We start from the raw sequence: 24946 nt of genomic DNA, 5'->3' as shown, positions 1-24946 counted from the left end.
ACTTATAGCATTTCTTGCTAACCACCAAAAAGGACAGCTTCTATTACCGGAAAGGAAAGACTTACCAAACCTAAATTCTGTTCCAGTCTTTACTTCCCAAATTTGAGGTTTTTTAAAAGAACAGCCCTCATATAGCAATAATTCAGCATATTTCTCTATTTCACTTCCAGTAGAATGCACACATTATATGAACAAAACATATAATTATCTAAACTGTAATATTTATTGTAATTAACTTAAATTAATGAATGGCATCTCGGGGCCATTATAATAGTCATATGTGTTTTTAATTTACAGTAGCGTGTCTAGCATCATATTCATTCCACTGGTGTCCGAGGTCAACTGTCCCCAACTCTACCCCTGCTAGTTATTTATTACTAAAAGACAATAGAGAAATGCTTCCAAATGTATTTTTTGCCATACGTTTGCGATAGCATTTTGCATACTATACGTGTCTGGGGAAAGATAGCAAAGGTAACACGGAAAATTATTATTTTACAGATAATGACAACAATATGATGAGAATGACCCACCCGTCCAAAGAACACACCAGGGTTATCTGGTAGAACAATGGGCTGCTCCCGCTGCAGAGTATAATGGAACCCAAAAACCCTCTGTAGTTCCTATAATAAACCAAGTGAAACTTTATTGTAGAAAGGAGAATCACCGTTGAAAATGTGGCTAAATACTATAGGCGATAATATTCTTAATGATAGTTTATGAATGTTGGTTTTGCTGGCCATGACCATGGGCATGATAAGTTCTTGGTATTAAAATCCACAAGGGTTGCCATGGAGAGCATTCTTTTCTGGTTCTGTGGGCTGGTGACATTTCATGACTGAGAAAAAAATTATGAAATACTAATGCACTCTTCTTTAATGCGTTTCCAGGTTTTCAAACACCAAAATGATCTACTACTCAATTTGCTTCCTTTAAGGATTTATTTTTTTTGAAGTTTCATTTTAAGTAGTTTCTTTTCAACATCCAGTGATTTGTGATTTGAAACAGAAACATTTCCGTGTCTTGCATATCTATTTGGGGAAAACGCCACATATTCTAGGTTAGAGTCCTTTTAAGGTTAAAGGCAGTATTTAATCACATTGACAGTGATATTTCTGGAATGTGGTGTAAAAACAAGGATTAATTTATTGTTTCAGGTGATGTACATTTATAGCCACAGTCCTGTAGATACAGTTTATGATTCATCTCATTTTCTTGAAGCAGTCCAGGCATTTACATGTCATTGTGTTAAATTCCATCACTTTACGATTCATTCCTACTGTCCATGGTAGCCATGGTGATCCCGATTCCCTCAACAGGCTAGTCTCTTAGCAACAAAAAAGCATGTCTTCATGAGAACTCTTTATTTGCAAATAATTGTTGGATTGTTTAAAAGATTATTCTGACTGGCATTTGATAATACATAATTATCATAATGATTATTATTTCATGAATTTACTGTTGTTCTCTTTACTTATTTGTGTAAAATTCAGTTACATAAAGAGAAAATCCCCCACCATTTCTTGAGCTTTACCCACCCCCACACCAATCTGTACAGGTACCCTTCACCCCCTTCAATTGCTTTCTGAAGATACAGTTTGACGATTGCTTAATGACCATGCATGCATGTAAAATGTTAATGGAGAGAAGGAGAAAACAAGCTAGTGTCTATCACACTGGTAAAAGTCAGCTTCACCTTGTGTACCTACTCTTGAGCACATCTGACAAGCACGGTTACTGTAGTTGCCATAGAAACAATACTGGGCTATGACAAATTTGTTCTGTAAGACCACAGTAGCATTACCTTTTCAGACTATCTATCTGTAAGTCACCTTGCAGACCACTGAATCTCATTTATGAATTCGCACACCAGTAATTTTGGTAATTTTGGAGGTTTTTGACAAAAGTTCTGCGTTTTCAGAATGGGAGCTGTGGGGTATGACAGGTTTATTTTTTAGCTTCAATTGAGGTGCCAAAATGGAAGCACTCCCTTGACAACCAAAAGCTGAGTACATATTCCTCACCAACCTAAAACTATTTTCAGGCAGATCACCTCACTCTAGGTAGAAAATGGTAAATCGGGACTGCCAACTTTTTTTGGCCAAAATGGCCTCCATCTAGCTAAAGGCCATAACTCAATAAAAATTAATTGCTTTACTGCAAATACAATACTCATTATAAGTACCAATCATAGGCTGAACAAATTAGGAGTGTATCTGTAACTACAGTGAGCACCATACATGTTGGGACACATTCTATTTCCGTAAGCCTACTGTTTAGCCTTTGTATCCCTTCTCTTATTTGAGAGAAGGAATACATAATGGCTTCCTTGACTTTCATTGGTCAAAAATATTGTTGACAAATACCAATAACAGGCTCCAAAGGTAATCAAAAGCCTAGAACCGAGACTGGATACTGAAAGCGCTCTTATACCTGCACGAAGGTAGCGACTGAACACACCTGACCACTCAGAAATACCTCTGAATCCATTTGTCCCAAATATTATGGTGGCCTGAAATAGGGGAACCATATAAATGTGCTATCATTTCTATATGGTGAAACCGAAATGTATAAATGTGTATAATCACATGTGAATTGTTTGATTACAAACCCAACATAGTAGAGTACAGAGCCAAATCAAGAAAAAAAGGATTTGTTACATTAGTTATTTACCTGACGCTTTTATTCAAAGCATCAGCTTTGTCCCAATACTTGTGGAGCTCACTGTATGTGTCGGCATGCATAGTACTAATATTACCAATGATGTATAAATCATACTTCTGCATTCCATTATTATTTTATGAGACATTCCTCCGGGTACTAAGGTTTTCTCCCACAGTCCAAAGACATGCACGTCATGGACTACAGAATTACTGAAAATTTGCTCATTAGCTAACTCTGACGCATTTACATTGATGTGGAAACTGAAAATGTTGCAATAATTTAAGTTGACTGAAAATATATTCATTTTTTCTTTTACACACCTTTGACCAAGGTCAGTAAAATAAGCTTGTATTGTATATCATATATGTAGTTTTAAAAAACTTTCTAGGGAAGGCCCATTGCACTTTCAACCTTCTATTAAACCAAGTGAACTTTGTTACGGGTCACTTTATCTGAAATAAAACTTAATGACAGAATTTCCAGGAAGATAAAGTGTTGCAAATAAACCCCACTTGAACAGCAATACCATGGCTTGGCTAAGGATGATTCATAGACATCTGCTAGATTTGATCAATTTGACCAATCCCTGACTGATATAGGAAAACTTGCATAATCATTGCCATTTGGCAACATGGTTTCTGGGAATTTCTTACCATAAATGTGTGCTCATGAATAAAAGGAAAATACTGCACTAAGCCATCAGCTTGTTCTATACAAAAACAAAGACCATTTCATGTCATGAACTGAGAAATGAAAGCTAAGAACAAACTAATCACAATGTAGGACTACTAGCAAAAAACCCGTTAATCAATTGTAAGTTGCTTTGGATAAAAGCCTAAGCTATCAAACTTTTCAAAGCAGAAGGTCCGTGGGGTTTATATAAGTCCTCAACACATTTGACTTCTGAATAATTTGCGAAATAGAAATAAAATATATAGTCAAAGATAAATATGGAATAGACGATAGGAAACTACGCACCACCTGACGCATAGAAAGGTCACACTGTTCGAGGATGGCTAAGCTCACTTAATTGGAATGAACCAAGGAGCGGTGCCTTTTCACACCTGGCTGAAACAGAGCAGTGTTTGGGCTACAATAGGGCCCTTTATTTTCTTCGTGTGCCATTGGGCACCAGAGGTCTGTCAAGTTCAGGAAGCACACTGGGGTTGTATCTGAAAATTTATAAATTGTGCCTAATGCTACTAATGCTTGAGTTTCAAGTCGGGAGAATTTGGTCCGGTCGCCTATTAGCACCCCAACGAAACCTTAATATTAACTTCAGCACCGTGTTTGCTTGAATTCGTCTTTACGGAATTCAAACGTGGCTAGCGAACGGGCGGGGGCGAAGATATGTGCTGGCTTAACCCCAGTGCGGCACTCGCTTTACTCGTAAAATGCATCATGTTCCAGTGGTGAAAACTGACGAGTAGTTTAGAGCAGACTGCTAAACGGAGGCTCTTTGAGTACGCGTATTTCACCATGTTATTGTTGCGATGTAGCCGATCCGGAACTTCACATTCTCACTCGAGATCTGCGCAATCCCGAGCAGTACATTTCTCCTACTGGCTGAAGCACCTATCCATCCCCGGACTTGCACGACTTTTCCGAAATCTCAATCCTGCCCCTTAAATGTAATTCAGTCCCAGCAATGGCTCTTGCCTTAACCAGACAGCATTCAGGCTTCACTCTTTCCCCTTTTTCCAGAAGGAATCAGTCTTGTAAACCGATATGCCTGCCCAATCATGATCTCAGCCTTCAAGCATGAGTTCTCAGCGTGGGCCTGGGTTTAAAGAAGCACAGCTCTCCAAAGTAACCCAGAATAATTATAATCTGTCCCTGGGGGGAGGAGCACAAGGTAGAGCAGAAAAGATAAGCACTGCTCACAGAACATCATTGGTTAAGGTTTTTTTTTTTCCCCTGCTTTAGGTTTTTCTGTTTATGGCTTGCTAGATGTAATCTGTATGTATTCAGCATTTGGCATTTTGCCATTAGTGCTTAAGTGGCATTACATATGGCCTTGCTGAGCTACAGTAGGAAAGTGGGAAATGAACCTGGGAAAGGTCTGCCAGGTTTGCCAGTTTTAATCATATAAATCAGGTGAAAAACACTTACATTCTACACTGTAAGTCACTCTGGATAGGAGTCAGCTGAATGCCATTATTGTACAGAACAGAATCATCAGCAATGCACAGAAAACAAGGTGTGATTTGTTAACACCATGCAGGCATGCCCCTGTCGCAGGCCTGCAGGCTGTTTCTTCTTTTGTTTTTTTTCCCCTCTCCTCTGGAGTCTTGCAATGTGAGTGCAAGAATCTGGTTCCCATTTAAGAAAATTGCCCTTAAAAGATAAGTGATTTGCCACCCACAGAAAGCACCTTCCATTTGTTTGCTGTATTAAAACAATACTTTAATATTATTCTGCTACATAACTGTGGTGATATGGCTACAGAAACAAACTTATTTTCCTATCTTTTTCATATTAAGGAGGGGTATCTGTGATTTGTTATCAACTAGCCCCATCAGTATTGCATGCAACAACTCAGCGGGTGCTGCCTGAAACAGAAGTCATAGCACTTTCTCAGATCTTTAGCATAAATTGTTTTGAGTTTGAACATCCAAACTCATTTTACAATGTTTTTCTTTTTTTTTTTATAAGACCTGTATGAAGAATAGAATATTGTGCCAGCCATCACATTTTTACTTAAAATCCATTTGCTTCACAATCCACATTCACATGTGCGTTGTGAAGTTTGTGCACACGCTAGTGGAGAAGGGAACACGGACAGAGTGGGGGAGACACAGAAAGCATATGCTGAGTCCCTGGAGAGCCCAGTGGAAATCACCTCCCTCAGGACCTGGCAGTTCTAAAAGGTGAAAGCTGTGGATCAGTTGAGTGAGGACTTCTCCACTGCTGCACCATTAGCATTCAAAAGCACCGACTTTCCACATCTATCGGCAGGATCAAACACACAAGGGCAATCTCACACCTCTTCAGCCCGGAGATGAACATACCTTCACCTACGCCTCAACTTCCTGCCTGACTATGTAATGGACAAAATTTAGACAAGAAGGTTTATTAGCGAAGTGTAAGGAGTTATGACTCCACGTTGCCATCTGTTGGCCATATAAGACACCAAATCAAATTATTTTCTGTTGGGTTAAAAGGAGGAAATTAACTAATTTCAGTCCAAGTAAATCATAATTAAAGCCATTACAAAAACATTGAACCAAGCAAATTAATAGATCCTGAAGAATGTTACGTTAAGGGCTGCACAAAACACTTTTAAAAACACGTTCTTAACATTTCACATATTTTATGGGGCAAGGCATATGTGGGCAGAGAAGCTGTCCTCTGAGAGGTTTTGCTAAAGACGCAGGTGTTTTTCAAATTCTAACAGTAAATTACTGGAATAGGGAATGGTGCAGACATTTGACCTCTGACCTGGATGTCTGCACAGATGTTTCCTGTAGCTCTATGGTAAGAGGAGCCCTCAGGCAGTGCAGTACTTGCCCTTTACACCACTTTGGCAGCATATGCCGGCGATTTTCACAGCTGCGAGATTTCCATTAGCGACAATAAGCGCATATAAATGCGCTGTAAGCAGAGGCTCAGCCCTTAAAATGCATTGTGAAGACAGCTCCTGAGAAACCGTCTGTATGTGCCATTTGCTGCACAGAACAGGGTTTGTTGTTTGTCTAGGAGTCGGATTATAAGGAAACATCACCCCCGTCATTTTTCAGTGAGGTCTTTTGGTTGTGTCAAATGTTCCTCGGTCATGACTGATAATTTTGTGGTTTTGACTATGTGTACATCACAACAGAGGTGTTGGCAACCTTGTTAATGCAATACAAATTGTACAACATGTCAAAGCTGTATTGAAATCAGATGCCACTCTCCAGAACTTGGGTTCTAGCTACCTCTAGTGGGCTAAATGGGGAAATGAGGGCTGAAATAAAGTCAACACTGATTGCTTATATAGGACTGTAGAGAAAGACTGAATGTGTAAATGCTTGGTATCCAACAAATTCTTCTGCATACTATTTACCATTACCCAAAGGTGTGCACATTACATGATATTTCAGTCCATCACAAAAATGTCCTGCTCAGCCACGCTGCTTTGAGGACATGCAAATGCAGCATTTTATTCCTTAAAGGAATACACCAACATTTTGGGGAATATACCTTTTTCCCCCCAACTTAACCAGACTTAGACAAAATGTTAGATTTTTGTGCATTCACTGGCTCGGTTTCCATGTTAGCTTAATGTGTCAGTTAGCATAAAGGCTTTAAGCCTATAGGAGGTCAAAGTGAAGAAATACACCTTACAGCAATTCCAAAGTGGTCTTATTTAAACAAGGTATCAGGCATTTTAAATGCAGGAGTGGGAAAAGCATTTTTTAAGTTATATGTTTGGAACTATAACCGCTGAACACATATATCCTTCAGTCTTCCACACACCTTCTGAAGATAACTAGCTCTTGTGCAGGATCTAGCTCTACCTTCAGAAGGTGCATGCTCAACCAGCGAAAGATGGAAGGATACATGGGTGTTCAGCAATTATAGTTCTATCTTCTCCGAAAACATCTAGTTTTAAAAAACATTTTCCAGCATGCGCATTTCAAATACACAATACCTTGTGTAAAGACAACTTCAGAGTTGCTGTAATGTGCATTTCTTTACTTTGAAGGTGGTAGGCTACTGACTCCAATAGGCTTCAAGTCTTTATGCTTAGCTAATACGTTATGCTAACAAGGAAACAAAGCACAAAAATGAAAATATAATTTAACAGGTTGTCTAAATCTGGGGAAGTCAGAAAGAGGTAATTTCCCAAAATGTTGGGTTATTCCTTAGTGAGCACAAAAGCGGCCGACTCACAAAAAAAGACAAACTTGCAGCTCAACCTAAAACAGCAGGCATATTCCACCTTCCTGAATGCAAGGAATGTTCTTCCCCTCCCCATGAGCACTGAAATATTCCATTTAAATCAATAGCAGTTTGCATGCAGAAAATGTAATGGACTTCCAGCCAATGGTATAGGTCCAGACAGCTCAGACAGCCAATTTTAGGATCAAATAGTCACACCAAAAGAGAAGGGTTCAAATGAAAAGGACCCTGAAATGAATAGAACCAGCGATCAATCCAAGCTACAGCTACCCCAGGAGAACTATCAATGTTCAGCAGGGCACAAAGACAGGAAAATAAATCCATGCAATCCCAGGCACAGTATGCCTTGAAGCCAGAGTCCATTCAAGTTAGTTTCAGGGGGCATAAACTGCAATAAGCAGCTACGTCGACAGCTTTACAACAGAAACGAGCCCATTTAAAATTTATCCAAGGCATGGCGATTTGAGCAGATTCAAAATGCAGAATATGGAGCTGTACAATCCAAGTACTGTCATTTGGGAGCCAAGGGCAGGATTTCCCACATTTCCCTTCCATGCAATGCATCTTTGGGAGTCGCATGAAAAAGTACCAAACGTAAATGCAACTTACCAGAGTAGACTAAGGAAAGCAGTAGTTCACATTAGATCAGCCATTAATCACTTCAGTCAATGTGCACACTACATCTTCGCATAGAACAACAAGACCAAGACTAGGCCAAGTAAAGGGTACTTATCCCAGCCAAAGCCCTAGCAGGACAGGTTGTCAACTAGAACCAAGACACCCTATTGAAAAGTTAAGCTCTAAAGCAGGCCTTTAAAGATACAGTCAAAGGCTGGGAACACCTCCACCCCTTCTGCCTGCCCAATTTACAAGAATTTGGGCAAGTGTAAAATTGAAGTGGCCAGCCTAAAATCTGGGAAGTCTGGGTGTACATATGCAGGAGCCAATTTCAACCAATCACTAAAAATTACAACTGAGCCATTGGCAAGTAGGGAACATTTGGCTTTTAGGAGACCATCTAAAATGTGGAATCACACTACAGGAAAATTTTACACAAGACAAGGCTAAAAGGGAGTAAAAATCTTTATTTAAAAGAAACAAGCACACAAAATTACAGTTTATACAAAGAGCACACAGTGCCCAATAAATGGCTCAAGACAATTGTTTTGCCAGGTCCTTGATAACTGAAGACTTCAGCTGAGCAAGACTGCTGATCCTCATCTGCTTCTGGCTACCATACTTATTCTTGACCGCCTGGAAAGAACACACACACGTCAATTCCATGCAGCAAAGGCTGAATCAGCAAGCTTTTGAAACGGTCATGCAGACAGAGCAACTGTGTCCCAGGGCTCACCATGTGCTTTGTGAGTCCGTCATTGACCTTCACAACATTCTTGGCAATGTGCTGCATCGCTGGGACCAGGCAGGCCTCAGTGTAATCCATGTAGTGCTGTAGAGTAGGGGTCTGTGGGCAAAAAGAGATTTAAGACAGGGCCCTCAGCACAACAGAGAGGGTGTACATGCAGCAAGACTTACCCATTCGCCATAGTCGAAAACCTTCAGAGAGAGGGCAAACGCAGCAGAAGCCACCAGGGAGGGAGGAAAGTGGATCATATCATAGTCGACCATTGTGAGCTCCATCAAGTACTTTGCCAGGGTGTGATGTTCTGCAGTGACCTGGACAAATGCAATATTCAGATGGTCACCAATGCAGCCATTTCCCATAGAAGTAAAGTTGCATTCCATTTTGCGTTTTCCATTTTTAAACCCCTTTACAACTTACCTCTCCAACCTTTGAAGCTCTGCGCAGGAACTGTAGGGGGAGAGGTCGACCAAAGCTAAAATTCAGTACCCGCAGGATCTTCATCTCCATTTCCCGGATTTGGGCAGTGGTGTATGCCCGGTCAGTGACAAAGGCAAAGTCTGCGATCTCTGGTGGGTACATTTCTTCATATTTGGAGGCGATGAACATGGCAGTTACACCAACAAGCTGGAGCTGCTTTTTTGGCACAGGGTTATCCTAAGGTAGGGTGGGTAGAGGAGACCAGTTAGACTAGCCCAGGACAAAATTCAAAGGGAAAGCTTTAGCCAACAGGTGTCAACTGACCTGAAGGAAGCGGTCAATGATGCCAACAGTCATATACATAGTCTCCTGCAGCAAGCGGAACTTGACTTGCACCTGGACCAACCAGTCAATAAGGATGGCACGCATAGTCCCAGTCACTTCCCGTCCATCCAAGTACCTGGGTCTGACTGCCTGGTCAACCTGGAAAGGAGAACAGCACAATTGGCAATTCTAATAGCACCAGCATGCACTTTAGACCAGTCAGGAAGTTACTATAGCAGTCAGTTTATGGCACAATCAAAATACGAAGAGAAACAGTACATTAGCAGTAGTATCCTTCCTAGGAACACATGCAATAAAACTATGGGCAAGGGCACAAAGCCTAAAGGCTTGATGGTTAAAGAACTACCCCCACATTAAACTGGAGGCAGTTGACCACCACAAGACTTGAAGGCATCAAAATCTAGACCAAATACTGTAGGTCACACTAGACAACCTTCAGCTCATGCAAGGGGAACAGCAACACGTCGAAACTGACCTCAAGTTGACGGAGGTATTTGTAGATATCCTTGATGTATTCACTACAGAGCATGGGATTGTCATAGTCATCTGCGTCCACATCCTTGATGTTGAGGAGCACGTCAGAGAAAGCCTGGCAAAGATCTTCTGGAGCACAGCCAGAGGTCTCCATGGGCGTAGGAGATGCAGGCTCAGGGATCGCCTGTGCAAGGACAATGAACAAGCAAGAAGAAATGACACCACATGAAGTTTATTCGCAACTGCATTTCCGGGGGGGGGCATGCAAGAACAGTTCTGGTAGCTGTTGACCAAATACACAAACGCCAGAAACTAGGGTTTAGCTAGGTCACATGTGGCTATGGATACAGTTTGAGGTTCAAGGCAGGACTTTGAAGGCACATTCAAAGCAAGCTTACCGGTAGCGTTACTTTCTCTTCAAGTTTCTTGATCGCATTTCGTTTGGGCAGCTGCACCTCAGGAGCCTTCTCCACCTTAATTGGCTTCCGCTGAACGACTTTCGTTATCTCGGGCTTGGTTTCCTGGACCGCCAAAAAAAACGCACGACGTAAGGACACATTTGCATCGAGGGATTAAATTGATCCAGCAACCTTGTTTTTAAAAGTCACTCACCTTTTTAAGTAGTCTAGGAGCTGCGGTTTTGTTTCCGATCTCCCCCAACACGGCCCTTGGCCTCAGCGTAGGCTTGGACACCATGGCTTTACCAGCCAGCGCAGTTCGGTTCTCAGCTGCAATCTGAGAATTCTGGAGAGCATTCGATTGGTAAGCGCTCTCGTTGGCTCTTGAAAGCACAATCGCTACAACCTTAAACATTACTTTTACAGGAGGGCAGTAACAAGCAACTAATGTAATGTTACCAGTGGTACTGCGATTATCCAGATTATACGGATAGTTTAAAGGGAGAAATCCATAAGGGGTTTAAAATATGCCCAAAACGGGCAAAATGAGTCACTCAAAATGAAGGGCACCAAAACTAACTTGAATAGCCGAACCGGCGGCCTACACCTTCAAAAAAAGCTGGACAATAAAGCCTCAATAAAATACCCCCACAATCGGACCATATCATCGCAAAGTAAACTATACTTAAACAATACATGCATGAAAACAAGAAAACAATAAATATTAGGGAAACCCACACTCACCCTGGTCAAACGATTAGCCATTTCAAACCGTACCGCTGCTCACAAGAAAGACTGCTGTATAATTCCTCTGCAACACAAGAGCAAGATACTCACAAACTCGCTATGCTTCAGTTTAAATCCACACTCAGTCAAATCTCATTCGCTGGGATTTAAGTGAGCCCGGATCTCATTGGATGACGTGCATTGTCTTAGAATGCGTTTCTAGGGCAACGTTGGTCACGTGACGGTTATTTTCCAAGGAAACTTTCGAACAGTGTCGTAACATTCACACGCGCAACATTGTATCAATTTAATAATTTGGAAGCATGATTGTTATTCTCTGTTCTGGAATATAAAATGTGGCGAGATAATTATGTCTGTTTCATTTTCAGTTGCATTGGCAATACGTATTTGAAAATTTGCACGACAATAAAGCAGGGATGTCGGAATCATTTCAGAAGTACAGGGGCAAAATATATCCATAAAACCCCCTATAGCGTAAATGTTGTCACTCTTGGTATTTATTGTAGAAAGCGGGGGTTTGTACACATAGGACTGCACACATACACACAACAAAAGCTGGAAGTAATTCCTTATTCGTCATGAAGTTGCACTGTTCGTTACATAATGGGATAATATGCTTTACTATTTTACCTGCGTGGTCGGAAAATATTTTTTACACAATTTGCAACACCTTATATGAACCAATGTTAATGTTAACATTGCGGCTCCAAAGCCGTCATATTTCTTGTCTCGTACGGCGAGATTGGGTGTTCAGTGAAACTAGAAACGCATTATTTGAATGTGTTAAACAACCATAATAAGCAACTACTCACTACTTCATACCGACTTCATAATCGACTATAGTTTACTGGCGCGTTAGTTTTCTGGTTGGGCGTATCTTTTCCATTCTTTTTGCGACGAATGGGGCGGGTCAGGATGCATTTCCGGTATTTTGGGCCGAAGGTACTTTACTTCCTCAGTGAAGCCTGCAAGGCAGCAGCTTTTAGAACTACAAAATTTAGTATCTTCAGATTATTAAACTAGCTAGCTCAGTAACTGATACATTAAAAGAAAATAAAAAATAGGCTAATCAAAACCTGCCTGTGAAGAAGTATGTACACATGATCTGTGATTGGCGGAGCTGAATCTGCTGCCTTCTAGGCTTCACTATAGGGCGTATTTTGGACGGAAACATCTTCACTGCTGCATCATAGCCAGTTGTGCTAGTTCAGGGTGATCATAAGTGATTTTGAAACAATATTTCGGGACTAATATAATAGGGTGCAATTAGTGTCAGAACTCCACACTTCTTTCCAAGGAAATATATTCAGGGATGAGGCAAAGTATACCCCACAATAGCACTGGCCTGTCATTTTACAGTGGATAATCCTGCCAAATACAAAGTCTACTAAATTTTGTGTGCCACATCAGTACTGAGTAAAATTAAGAGGATGGGTTTAGCATTGACCAGACAGCATCTTCTTGCTTGCCCTACTGAACTCACAAGTGCTGTAATCAATGTACATTCACTCAGTCTTTATTAATGCAGAATGTAACAAAGGGATATTCATTTGGTAATCAGAAATATCAGCAGGTAACCCAATAGAGCCTAAATCAATTGGGGTAAAAACACGTTGGTGTGAAATTATCCAAGTAGTGCAATGACTGAATATGAAAACACCGCACATGATGTATGAACATTTAATGCCTGTTCACATAAGTAGGGTTGGCCCATATCAAGCAAAACCTCTCCAATAACAATGTAATATTTCCATTTAAATAACTTCCTTCACTCCTGTTTAGAGCGAAACAGCACCCAGAAGGTTCATTCAAATTACAAAATATGCAAGTATATTTATACATCAATATGCAAAAATATTTTAAAATGGGAATATAAGATCCCAATATTTATGTATTTTTTTCATTTATTCCTATGCATTACGGTTCATTTGTTCCCACAGAAACCATTCACATGATACAAGTCCCGTCTTTCAGGTACTTCATGGATTCCATCTGCTTGGTCATAGCGAGAACTTCATGGAATCCAGTACTGAGGCCAGACATGTGCTGAAAGTAGGCTTCCTTTTCAACCTGGACAGAGAGATTGTTCACTCCTGCATCTTTAAGCACTGCGGTCACCTAAGAGGGGGGAAATCCGAAGTGATCAGAAAAGCTTTCAATAACACTTAGCTTGTGCCAATTTTCATAAAAAATTTGACCCTAATTCATCTAAACACTGCTACTGAAAATAAAAATGTCACAGTTAATTAGTGAACAGAACAATTTGCCTGTCCCAGTCCCTCTTCTTACAATGTTTCTGTTACAAGACCTGCCAGGATTGAGATAAAAAAAAACAACTCTGAGATATAAATGTATTGTCCCTTGTTGAAAATGCGTCTCGCAAAACAGGGTTCCATACATTACAAATGGGCAGAACATAGTGTTATTGAGCACTTATTGGTCTTCTGCTGCAGTAGCCTATCCACTTAAAGGTTTTGATGCATTATGTGTTCAGTGATGCTCTTCCGCATACCACTGTTGTAATACGTGGCTGTGTTACTGTCACCTTCCTGTCAGCTTTAATCAGTCTGGCCCTTATGCTCAAACCTCTCATTAACAAGGCGTTTCTGTCTGCAAAACAGCTGCTCACTGGATTTATTTCGGTTTTTTGCACCATTCTTTGCAAACTCTAGAGACTAGTGTGTGTGAAAATCCCAGGAGATCAGCAGTTTCTGAGATACTCAAACCACCTCTCTGCCACCAACAATCATTCCACGGTCAAAGTCACTTAGATCACATTTCCCCCCCCCATTCTGATGGTTGATGTGAACATTAACTGAAGCTCCTGACCCATATCTACATGAATGTATGCATTGCACTGCTGCCACACAATTGGCTGATAAGATAATCGTATGAATAAGTAGGAGTAATAAAGTACAAATATTCCTAATAAAGTGCTGGGTGAGTGTATGAGAGAGCTTGCCTGCTGTATGATTCTCTGCTCCACAACATCAGACATCAGCTGCAGGTGAATGGTTCCTGCTATGACACTAGCAGAGTGCCTCCAGAAATGGGGGTCACGGTAAGACAGCACACCCTCAATTTTCTGGATCTGAGGGACACATGCACACAACAATATCAGAGAGTGGTACAGGGCTGCTCTATTTAACGCAGTGGTCCTCACTCCTGCTCCTGGAGAGCTGCAGTGTGTGCTGGCTTTTGTTGATACTCAGCACTTAACTGTAATTAACTGCTTTAATTGACCAATGAACTCACCTCACCTGGTTTCTTGGGTCTGAATCGGTTGCTGATATTAAGGCGGAAACAAAAATGTCGCAGCTCTCCAGGACCAGGAGTTGGGACCACTGTCTTAACATCAGCGTATCGCCCTCACTAAACAGTTTAAACTGAACAAATCCACTGCCATTTTGGCCCAGGAAAGTATGTTAAGCAGTGATCGAGGTCAGTGTGAACGGAGAGGGTGAACCGGCCCACCTTCTCCAGCGCAGTGTTGAGGTCCTTCTCGTGCTCGGGGGGAATCCGCAGGAGGAGGACCTCGCAGGCGTCCTTCAGCAGAGGGATGACGCTGAGGAATATCAGCACAGCGATGAACAGGGAGCAGATGGGGTCTGCAATCAGCCACCCAAACTGCCTGATGAGGATGGTGGATATGATGACCCCCACACTGCCCAGGGTGTCGGCCAGGACGTGCAGGAAGACACCTGGGAGGACGCAGAAGGGAAAGGATCAGTGATGGGACCCATAGCCACATGAGCTTTGGGACACTTTCAAATCAGGTCGGGAAGCTGGTCCAGCCAGGGCCTGCAGACCCACATGTCATCCATCTCTTCCCAGGGTAAAGCTCATGACAGCAGAGACGTTGAGCATTTCCCAAAACAGACTTAAGACAGCACCTACATCCATGCTGTCTCAACTTTCAACCTCTTCTCTGGCACTTCTATTCACACATAACATTAGCATGCAATCCATTCCTGTTGTAATACGTTGGATACGTTGAAGATAATTGGCTATGCAAAAAGTGAGGATTATTAATTATCCTTCAGTGTATTATTTACACTATTGCAATGTATACATGCACTTTGTTTTGCTCTGGGTAATCTACCGAGTCCATAAATATGCCCAGATAGGTCAATTGAAAACTGGGCATTAATTTGCAGTGCCAACCTGAAGAATCAGTTGCTACAGACTGCAAGAGACAGTTCAGCCAAACAGAAGCAGGGGGATGATTACTTGGTCATAAGTAGACATCTCGTCTTGAGGACATTTCACCAGGACATCAAAACATACTGGACTCCGGACCCTTGCGTGTCGCTCAAAACTAAGATCTCCGCACCTCTCATGTTAGCGTTCATGCCACCCCCCGTCGAGCCGTGGGAGTGCCCGTGACTGTGGGCGTGGCCGTGCCCGCCGTGGGCGTGGCCATGTCCGCCGTGGCTGTGCCCGTGTCCCCCGTGCCCGTGTCCCCCGTGGCCGTGGTCACTATGTCCGTGGTGGGAGTGGCCGTGGTCATGTGACGAGCAGCTCCCCTTGGACGCGCCGTGCGAGTGGGCGTGGCTGAAGGCGCAGATGCCCACCAGGTTGACGATGAGGCCCCCGACTGAGACGGGCTGTGGGGGACAGATGGGCCACAACGTTTAAAAGATGCAAGGATATATGAGACTGGTCACACGTGAAAAGGGATGAAAAAATAATCCATCCTATCGTAAACTGACGATTGATTATGTCCATCGTCGATCCATACCAAGTTGGCAATTTGGGGTTTTTTTGGCTAGAAAAACAGCACTGTGATTCCAAGGTAGGTTCATTCAATACATGAATAGTATTGGTCTCTGTTATGACTGTGAATAAACGACTGCACGCAAACTGAGAACTCTTGTCAGCTGGACAGAACTGCTTTCAGACATGGCATTGGAAAGCCATTACACTACAACGCATCACTACAAGTCTTCATAATCGTAATGGAATATGAAAAAAGAAAATCCAGAATAACAGATAGGAAATGGTTAGTAGTGGGCAATGAAGATGTGTAAAGGACGATACAGGTTTGGGGACGATTTAACAACCATAAATGACATCCGTTAGCTAAGTCAAATTGTACATAGCCACTGATGCATTATGCACTGAAATGACCACCACCAATAAATTCCACATACATACATACATACATACCGGCATGCAGCCTGTTCTGGTAGATCCCATTAACAGGCTATAACATGAGCTATATACTTACAGTTAGCATGTCTGTATTAATGTTGGGTGGATCTACAAGTCGAGTGACGGACTCCATGAAGACAAAGAAAGCTATGACCATGAGGAAGAGGCCATTGATGAATCCAGAGAGAATCTCAACACGGCCATATCTAAGCATACAAAAACAGACACAAAGATTCACATCAGCAGGAACTCGTCACTCCACACAACCAAACGCGATGCCCCCGGTGGCATTAAAAATGGAGCTACCCGTAAGAGTAGATCCGCGTGGCTTTCCAGCGAGTCATCAGGGCGGCGAACAGCCCCAGGACCAGGGCTGAGCAGTCGAAAAGCATGTGGAATCCGTCCGAGATCAGACCCAGGCTGTTGGTCCAAACCCCATAGAACAGTTCCACAAATGTGAACGCCTGCAGATTCCAAACAGCAACAATTAGACACAATTTATGCTTTCGAGAACAACAAAGGGGAAAAAGAAAACCAAAGTGCAATTTCATCTCTTATTTCTGCACTTCTATGACAAACTTTAAAGAACAAATTTCAGATCCACACATTTCAATCAACTCTTCTCAGTAGTCACATATACAAAATAAAGAAAACTGCAGCATGTCAAAGAACATTGTTTTCTTCATTTTGTATATGTGACTGGTGTAAAATAAAGGCCTGATTGATGAACGCACATCTAAAAGGCTGTGCCACTTTAAAATCACTTTCTGCTTTCATAGTGGATCCTGGCCCTGAATGGAGCTGTAAGGTATAAATCGTACCACAGTACAGTATGCTTAAAAACTACAGCAAACAGCACACCGGCTATCTGTCTTTTACTGGACGTTACGTTTTTTCAAAGTAGGTTTTGTATCGTTGCCCATTTTAAAAGCGCTGTGTTTTGCATTGTGAAGCCGAAATGCTAATATATTCATGAGATAAAGCTGTAGCATTCTGACCAGGTTGAGGCAGAGAAAGTAGAAGATGTGGCGTGAGTCATGCTCCTCCAGAATCTGTTTGAGGGAGTCTTTAATGAAGCGGGGCAGGGAGTGGGAGGTGTGCTGCAGAGCGTCTCCCATGAAGTTATAGAGCGGTGTCCCTTCAGGAGAGTACCCCACCAGAGTCCCCTTCTGGCCCTTCTTAGACGGGGAGGACAAAATACTGTCAGCTGCAAAACAAGAAAAACAGGACCAAATTCATGCTAATTCAGTATGGTATGTACTATGGGCAGGGCAGTTTACTAGAGTAAACAAAAACTTGCCAGCAGTAAAAAAAGAAAAAAAAAGAAAACTGTAAATACACAAGTAAAAGGACAAAACAGCTTGCAATCCTTTAGAGAAAAAATCATAAAATGTCCCACCCCAACTATGTACTTGTGTTTTCAAGCAACTCTATATTTGTAGTTACTTCATCCTAAACTGCCGTTAGTGCTTCTGGCCTACTTACACTCCTCTCCGTATGCTTTTAATCCCTACGTGATTTCACAGTAAAATAAAGGTTGGCGTTCGTCTGACTCACACAGGATGAAGAAGATGGCGCTGACCACCACCCCTCCGGAGAGCACGTGCTCGGTGCTGTCGTGCTGGGCGGGGCTGCTGACGGCGCGGAGCTGGTCGGTCAGCGGGTGGGTCCAGAAGTTGGCCAGCAGCAGTCCGCTGAGGAACAGGAAGAGCGAGCCATAGCTGGCGCACCTGGGCGCCTCCATCTTGGTGACGCAGATGGACTCCACGTAGAAGTCCAGAATCATCACAGAGAACACGATCATGCCAAACGGCATGACCAGAGATGACCAGGACTCCACCTTGCTCTGCGAACATGGAACGCCAAATCAGCCCAGGTGTTTTAGGAAGGAATCACAAAAACGTGCACAGAACACTTTTGTCATTTTAAGACACATCCTATCTTCTGACACTGTTCAGCAGCACTCAAGATGAAAGACAAGGAAACATGTTCCACTTCATATAAGCAGGCGCTGTGGAACTGTACAACCCTTCTGCCTGTATACAATGTGGAATCAATACTAAGAACCATATCTTTATTTGGATGCATTTGTTGCTGTACGTGTGTATACTTTTTAAAACTGCCAATGGTCAACACAAAGGTATATCCTCTCCACATTATTTGTCTAGACTCTGAAGACATACTGCTTCAGCCGACCTACTGGATTATGGGAAATAGATATTTTTATTGGCTATGGAGTAGCCAACACGTTTCTGGTTTTGTGAGGAGCATGCCCTGTATCCTACCTCTGTGGTGGCAGAAAGAACGATGACCCAGGGCAGCAGGACCACAGTGGAGGCCAGGTTAGACAGGGCATAGAGGCGCTTGGCTCCCCCAATCTCCACAGACAGCTTCCTGGACACTGTGTTGAAGCCCACTTTTAAACAGAGAGAGGCCACCAGCAAGACAACCCCACCCTGAGGGACAGAAAGAAAAAGGAAGGGAAGTGACAAGTGAATACTAGCGATTGCAGACTTCATGCGTAATGAGTAGGGCTACAGTTCTCTATAACTGACTCAATGACACACTGATAGCATGTTCCTCACATTGGAGGACACTCATGAGGTGCTCATCTCCACCAGCTTATGTGGCTCATAAACAATGTTTTGTAAGGAAGAAGATTATGGGGCAAAGTGAAGACCTGCCGCTGATTCCCACCAGTACGGCAACAGTGGCCAAAACACCAGCATGTGGAGACTTGCTATGTGACTGGCTTACCTTGTGGTCAGCCACGCCCAAAAACGCGATGGCTGTGTAGAGGGCGTGAGTGAGGGCACTGTCATGGTGTCCTTCAGCTGCAGTCAGGAGTGTTAAGTCTACTACACTCAATATGATGCAAACAGATTACTCCACCACTAAATGATCCAAGAAAATGTCTAATGGTATACTATGTACTAATACTACTATTAGCAGCAGTCAAATATGTGAACCCCTAATTCTTCATTCACTTTGTTTGGTACAATTCAATTTAATTCCTAGGATGGGACACTGTTTAGACCTGTTATAGTAACGTAAACAACCAGTTTAGAACGGCATGCTCTATTCCAATAGATCCAATATTATAGCAAACAAACCCCCCAAAGACATGAAATGACAAAAAAAGTGAGCCATATTTTTCCCGACAGCTGTGCAGCTTAGACTGAAAAAGATACGGTGCTCTGCCATCTTTGCCATGAGGTCATCATTATCGAAGAGCAGAAGACAGATCACAGCAATAATGAAGAAAGCAGCTCCTCTCGTCTAAAACAGAAACATGAGAACATTAAAATAACCAGGCAAAATAACCAACAGCAAAATTCTGTCCATCTGTCTGCAATATGGGCCAACATTGATTATTATGTTCACCAATTTAAAGCATTTTCAGCAACAAATAAATGGTGTTTATGTGTAAAGATTATTTGTTTCCTAGATTTGTATGAAAATAAAAACCTGTCAAATGTATTTTTGCACACAGGCCGTTCTGTACCTTGGAGGGCCCACCTCCAGAGCTTGTGAAAAGAACACTGAGGAAGGAGATGACCACCAAGTCACTGTGTTCAAACAGCAGCAGCGTCCTGTACAGACCACATCACAGCGCTTATGTTCACAAGGTAATGAGAGCTGTCAAACAGTATAACTGCGACATAGCAATTTATTAATTTTCTAATGAGTAAGAAATATATTTTATGAATTACTTTGGAAAGCAATACAAATATCTGGCTTACATTTGCATACCATTTACCAAAGAAACCCCAAAAAACTGTTACATTTACAACAAAAAATGGGAAAATGTCACAACTGGTCAAATAGGCCACCAAGGCCCTGTAGAAGAGGTTGAAACATTTTCTGAAAACTGCTTTACCGTAAAGGCCCACAGAGCGTGAGACCGAAGAATCCCAGGAGTGATATTACACAGCTGATTACGGCATGCTTGAGGATCCGGACCCACTGAAACAAGGCGAGAGAACAGAACAGTGCATTCTCACTTCACAGCATCCCGTTACATTACATTAATTCATTCCCATTTTCTTCCCTTCTGATATGATATAAAGTGTCTTTGAGACAGTCTGCGGTGAAAAGCGCTATACAAAGTTAGTGGTTAGTGGGGTAGTGGTTAAGGTAAATGACTGGGACAGGCAAGGTTTGGGGTTCGAATCCCAGTGTAGCCACAATAAGATCCGCACAGCTGTTGGGCCCTTGAGCAAGGCCCTTAACCCTGCATCGCTCCAGGGGCGGACTGTCTCCTGCTTAGTCTAATCAACTGTTCGTCGCTCTGGATAAGAGTGTCTGCCAAATGCCAATAATGTAATGCAATGTCAAAACTGACTGACAGATTAAACTGCAATGCAAACCTACCCATTTAAAGCAGGAATATCACCTTACTACACATTGTTTTTAGACTAACTGGTAAGTCAAAGTCTGATCACTGCACTGATGCAACAGTGGACCAATACATAAAATGCCTAAATAATAAGAAAGATACCTGACGCTTTGTAATAACTTTTCCAGAGGAGAATGGCTTTTGGAAGAAAACCAAGAACAATGAACACCTATGGAGAGAAAAGAAAACGATTTATCTTTAGGTCAAATATATAAATAATGTAGGCTATTCACTCATAAAATTAAGCATGGCGCACATGCAGTATTTGCTTAAAAAGAAAAACACTTACCCCAATTTAAGTATGAAGATGAACTGAACGATGTGAACCACTTTGAGTAGGTCATAGGACTCGAAGATTCCTAGAGCCTTCAAGAGCTTGGTGACACACAATAATACTATGTACCTGGTGAGCCTAAAGGCGAAAAATACATAAACAATATACTTTATTCATCAATGTAGAGAAACTACACAGTCTCCACGTAAACGTACTGTGCTTCCCATGGGGGGGGAGTCCTGTATAAGATAATTTAAATTCAAAACCACTTAAACAATAAAATTACAAAGGCAGTAGGGGCAAGGGGAATAATAGATCCACACAACAGAAACACAACAAAAAGAACCCAAATGCAACAATGCAAGATGGGAGAATAATAGCTCTATAATAGAGCAACGTATTCTTTTATCGAATAAAACATGTTCCTAAATCAACAACAAATATTAGTGGCATTCAATATTTGTTGTTACCCAATGTAATATAGCCTACCTTAAAAAAGATTGAAAATGTGAACACCATATGGATTCACAATAACTAGTTAGCTACGTTTTGTCGACAGTGTCATATTCCTCTTTAACTTGGATATGCGTGTCAGAATATCCGAGTTATATTCAACAGACTATGCTAGCAATAGCAAATGCATTGTCGGGTTGTTAAACATTGCTAAACAGATAGCTAACAATAGCTAAAGTAAACCCAGAGTTATTTACCTGGCATTCGGAACTTCAACTGGTCCCAACTTCCCACTGGAAATTACATTGCTGCTGTATTTTTCATCCATACCTGACAAATTCGCATCCAGCAACCAAGGAACAATTTTTACTTAATCCATATTAGCTACAAGCTAGCTAGCTACCTGGTTGACTGGAAAGCAAGCTAGCAGCCTGCTAATGTTAGCTTACGTGTTTACAAACACCAGCAGGTCAGTACACGGCAAAATACGTAATACATCAGTTTAATTTACCCGACGACCAATCAGATAATTTAGTCAGAGATCGCACACATAAAGTTCACGAAATTTTGTCGTACCCTAATCAATGCTACCTAGCTATACATATTTGCTTCCGGATATTAGCTAGCACTTGGTAGCTAGCTCGAGTCGGGACAGTTCAGTCTGTACTGCACACCGGCAAATATGGCCACGTCACGTTCTCTGATTTTTAATTAGGTCTAGCAATGTATCGATTTACCGACAGCAACACTTTGTCTTTATGAATCATGATGCACAGAAAAACCCTGGTTTTTATGATATCACTGGCGTATTTCTAAAAGAGCGATTAAACATGCACCTATCCCTGCCATTAAATTCACTACCAAGTATTCTGTGGTATACCAGAATGGTCCCTATATCCTGTATCTGTATAATCTGAGTAGCTCCCTCTGTGGGTCTAAATCTATCAGTACAGTGCCTTACAGTTTCACTAAATCGCCCATGGTACTTTCCTTCCTTTAGTGACGCCTGGAAGGTATAATGTTCAATACGTGCAAAAATGAAATATTAAAGTGCATAATTTCGGTCTTTATCACTTTCTTGTTGAGTAATGAATCGTTAAAGTATTTAATACTAAATAAATAAATAAAATGTTCCTTCCTAAAACTCTGGAAATAGAGAACTACATAGCGGTTGTGGTGGCCCTGCAGTAGGGATTGTTTGGTCCCACGATTCCATGCATTTATTTGGATTCCCCATGTTTGAATCGGAAACTGGGACACCTTTGCTACACATTGAATGTTGGAAACATTCATCAACATTGACATTATTTTATCTGAACCCTATGCAGTGAACATAGCAAATTTGGATTCCACCAATTAGCATTTTATTCAAAGGTGTAAATTAATAATAATCCTATAAAATAAAGTGCTTTTCCAACCTGTTTCATACCTGTATTATAAGGATTATAAGGACATAAGAGGTATGGTGTCATTCTGTTACAAGCTAATCCGTTAGTTTTAAGTGCCACCTAAAATGCAGTGAATAATTGGCAACCTACAGTGCAACACATTGCTAGCATTTTATTTACAAACTAAAGGCAGTCACCCAGCAAACGCCTCCGTTGGAAGTCATTCAAGAAGATTGTCAGTTGTACCCGCTGACGGAATATGCTGTCTTGTGATGTCACGACACATAATAAGTACCTTTATGACGATATAGGAAACACATACTAGCCTATATAAGAAGTCATTTGTGGCCTTAATCTTAATTCTGGAAGGTGAAACAAGTGGTAAGTAGCCTATCTCAGTACGATGTGGTCCATTGATTCCTGTCCGATCGTGTCATGCTCCACCAGGTCAAGAAGCCGTCAATGGACAGGTGAGGCCTCCTCCTAACGTATAGTTAAATAGATAGTTAACCTGCTATCTTGCTAGATATTAGAACGACGTATTGGCATTGCTTAATTATCGAATGCCTCCTACACATTAACACGAAAACAGAAACTCCATAAAACTGTAAATCTCCATAAAACTGTAAAATCCACACTATGACGGGGTGGATGTCCACGGGGTGGACGTTAGGAAACGTTTTCGTTTAAATTTCTTTGTCGAAAACGTTTCGAAAACCGTAATTTGTGGTACTGCCAGTACCGAGGGAATTTCACTCGTAGCCTATATTTTCAAATATAATCATCCAACTTGGATGGAGGAGGAGGAATGTCGCTAACACCTTAGTTAGTTGTTTATTTTTCTTCTATAAACGTTGTTATGGTTACTGTGAACCTGAAAGGAAAAGTGCTGCAGGGAACGCATTATTGCTTTCGGAAACCCCAAAATGCTTTCCAGTCATCAAGGTAGGTAGGCTACGTTTCTATGCAACCAGCAATCGATAACGTTTTTGAGTTAATTTGTGAGTTGGCATGTTCGCTAACGGTTGCTAAATTATGGTCCATCAGGTATGGAAGACACCAATGGCAATGTTTATTTTTCATTTTTTCATTTGTCAGTAGAAAATTGCAATTTTGTGATTTCCAAGCATTAAGACTTTTACAGTACTGTATGTTAAATTGAGGTCTGCAGGTTTTAATAATAATAATAATAATAATAATAATAATAATAATAATAATAATAATAATAATACCCGGGGCCTCTCTGTGCTGAGTTTGAAAATAGTCAAAATTGTTAGACATATTGTCATTATAGCGGCATGGATGGTGCAGTGGGTAGCACTGCCGCCTCACAGCAAGGAGGTCCTGGGTTCGAATCCCCGTCGGCCGGGGCCTCTCTGTGTGCATGTTCTCCCCGTGTTTGTGTGGGTTTCCTCTGGGTACTACGGTTTCCTCCCAGACCAAAGACATGCATGTTAGGCTGAATGGAGAGTCTAAATTGCCCGTTGGTGTGTGTGTGAGTGAATGGTGTGTGTGCCCTGCGATGGACTGGCGACCTGTCCAGGGTGTATTCCTGCCTTTCGCCCAATATATGTTGGGATAGGCTCCAGCCCCCCTGCGACCTTGTTCAGGATAAGCGGGTTAGGATAATGAATGAATGAATATTGTCATTATGACAATGAAGCCTGGAAGAGCGTTAATAACAATATTACTTGTTGAGAATCATTTTATTGATGCTGTGACGCAGTGCAATACAGTACACAGAAAACAAAACAATGGAGGGAAATCAGTTAGAAATCACCTACACAGTTCACAGTTCATGTTTTCTTTATGAACTTCAAATATGCAGAAATGGCATGAAGAATTACTTCACAATTGAGCGCTTTCTCAATGGAATGATTGTGACACAACCATTTGCCTGTGTGCTCTTCCATCTCTTCCATCCTCTTCCTCTTCCTCTTGGATGAGTAGGCACTTGCCCCTGTTCAATGTTTGCCTGAGCAG

The 24946-nt window shown here is 41.7% G+C and overlaps 2 protein-coding genes across 3 annotated transcripts; both read right to left on the bottom strand.

Moving 5' to 3' along the window:
- Positions 1 to 8613: 8613 nt before the first annotated feature.
- Positions 8614 to 11410, bottom strand: ccnb1 (cyclin B1). Its single transcript, XM_061262757.1, has 9 exons — positions 11293 to 11410; positions 10763 to 10894; positions 10549 to 10671; positions 10152 to 10334; positions 9656 to 9814; positions 9332 to 9568; positions 9085 to 9225; positions 8903 to 9013; positions 8614 to 8802 (listed from the first exon to the last, which is right to left on the bottom strand). The coding sequence occupies exons 1-9, from the start codon at positions 11311 to 11313 to the stop codon at positions 8701 to 8703; spliced, it is 1209 nt and encodes a 402-aa protein (XP_061118741.1). The 5' UTR covers positions 11314 to 11410; the 3' UTR covers positions 8614 to 8700.
- Positions 11411 to 12795: 1385 nt separating this feature from the next.
- slc30a5 (solute carrier family 30 member 5) lies at positions 12796 to 22460 on the bottom strand. 2 transcript variants are annotated; one of them, XM_061262756.1, is made up of 16 exons: positions 21833 to 22460; positions 21138 to 21260; positions 20951 to 21017; positions 20330 to 20415; positions 19955 to 20042; positions 19641 to 19728; positions 19207 to 19283; positions 18735 to 18905; positions 18007 to 18295; positions 17448 to 17656; positions 16756 to 16913; positions 16526 to 16655; positions 15629 to 15902; positions 14770 to 14996; positions 14258 to 14386; positions 12796 to 13413 (listed from the first exon to the last, which is right to left on the bottom strand). In XM_061262756.1, the coding sequence occupies exons 1-16, from the start codon at positions 21901 to 21903 to the stop codon at positions 13243 to 13245; spliced, it is 2358 nt and encodes a 785-aa protein (XP_061118740.1). In that variant the 5' UTR covers positions 21904 to 22460; the 3' UTR covers positions 12796 to 13242. The 2 variants fall into 2 exon arrangements, with proteins under 2 accessions (XP_061118740.1, XP_061118739.1); XM_061262755.1 differs by having other exon boundaries at positions 12796 to 14386.
- Between the last annotated feature and the right edge of the window lie 2486 nt (positions 22461 to 24946).

The sequence above is a fragment of the Conger conger genome, chromosome 12 (assembly GCF_963514075.1).
Source record: "Conger conger chromosome 12, fConCon1.1, whole genome shotgun sequence".
NCBI lineage: Eukaryota > Metazoa > Chordata > Actinopteri > Anguilliformes > Congridae > Conger > Conger conger.
This window is presented reverse-complemented; position numbering and strand designations above follow the sequence as displayed.

Coding starts and splice junctions, on each gene's coding strand:
- ccnb1 (XM_061262757.1), bottom strand. CDS start 11,313: ATGGCTAATCGTTTGACCAGG. Junction 10,335..10,548: donor AAGAGAAAGTAACGCTACCG/GTAAGCTTGCTT, acceptor GTCCTTGCACAG/GCGATCCCTGAGCCTGCATC. Junction 9,815..10,151: donor AATACCTCCGTCAACTTGAG/GTCAGTTTCGAC, acceptor TCTCCTTTCCAG/GTTGACCAGGCAGTCAGACC.
- slc30a5 (XM_061262755.1), bottom strand. CDS start 21,903: ATGGATGAAAAATACAGCAGCAATGTAATTTCCAGTGGGAAGTTGGGA. Junction 21,261..21,832: donor GTTGAAGTTCCGAATGCCAG/GTAAATAACTCT, acceptor TTTCGCCTTTAG/GCTCACCAGGTACATAGTAT. Junction 14,997..15,628: donor CATGAACGCTAACATGAGAG/GTGCGGAGATCT, acceptor GCGTCCTCCCAG/GTGTCTTCCTGCACGTCCTG.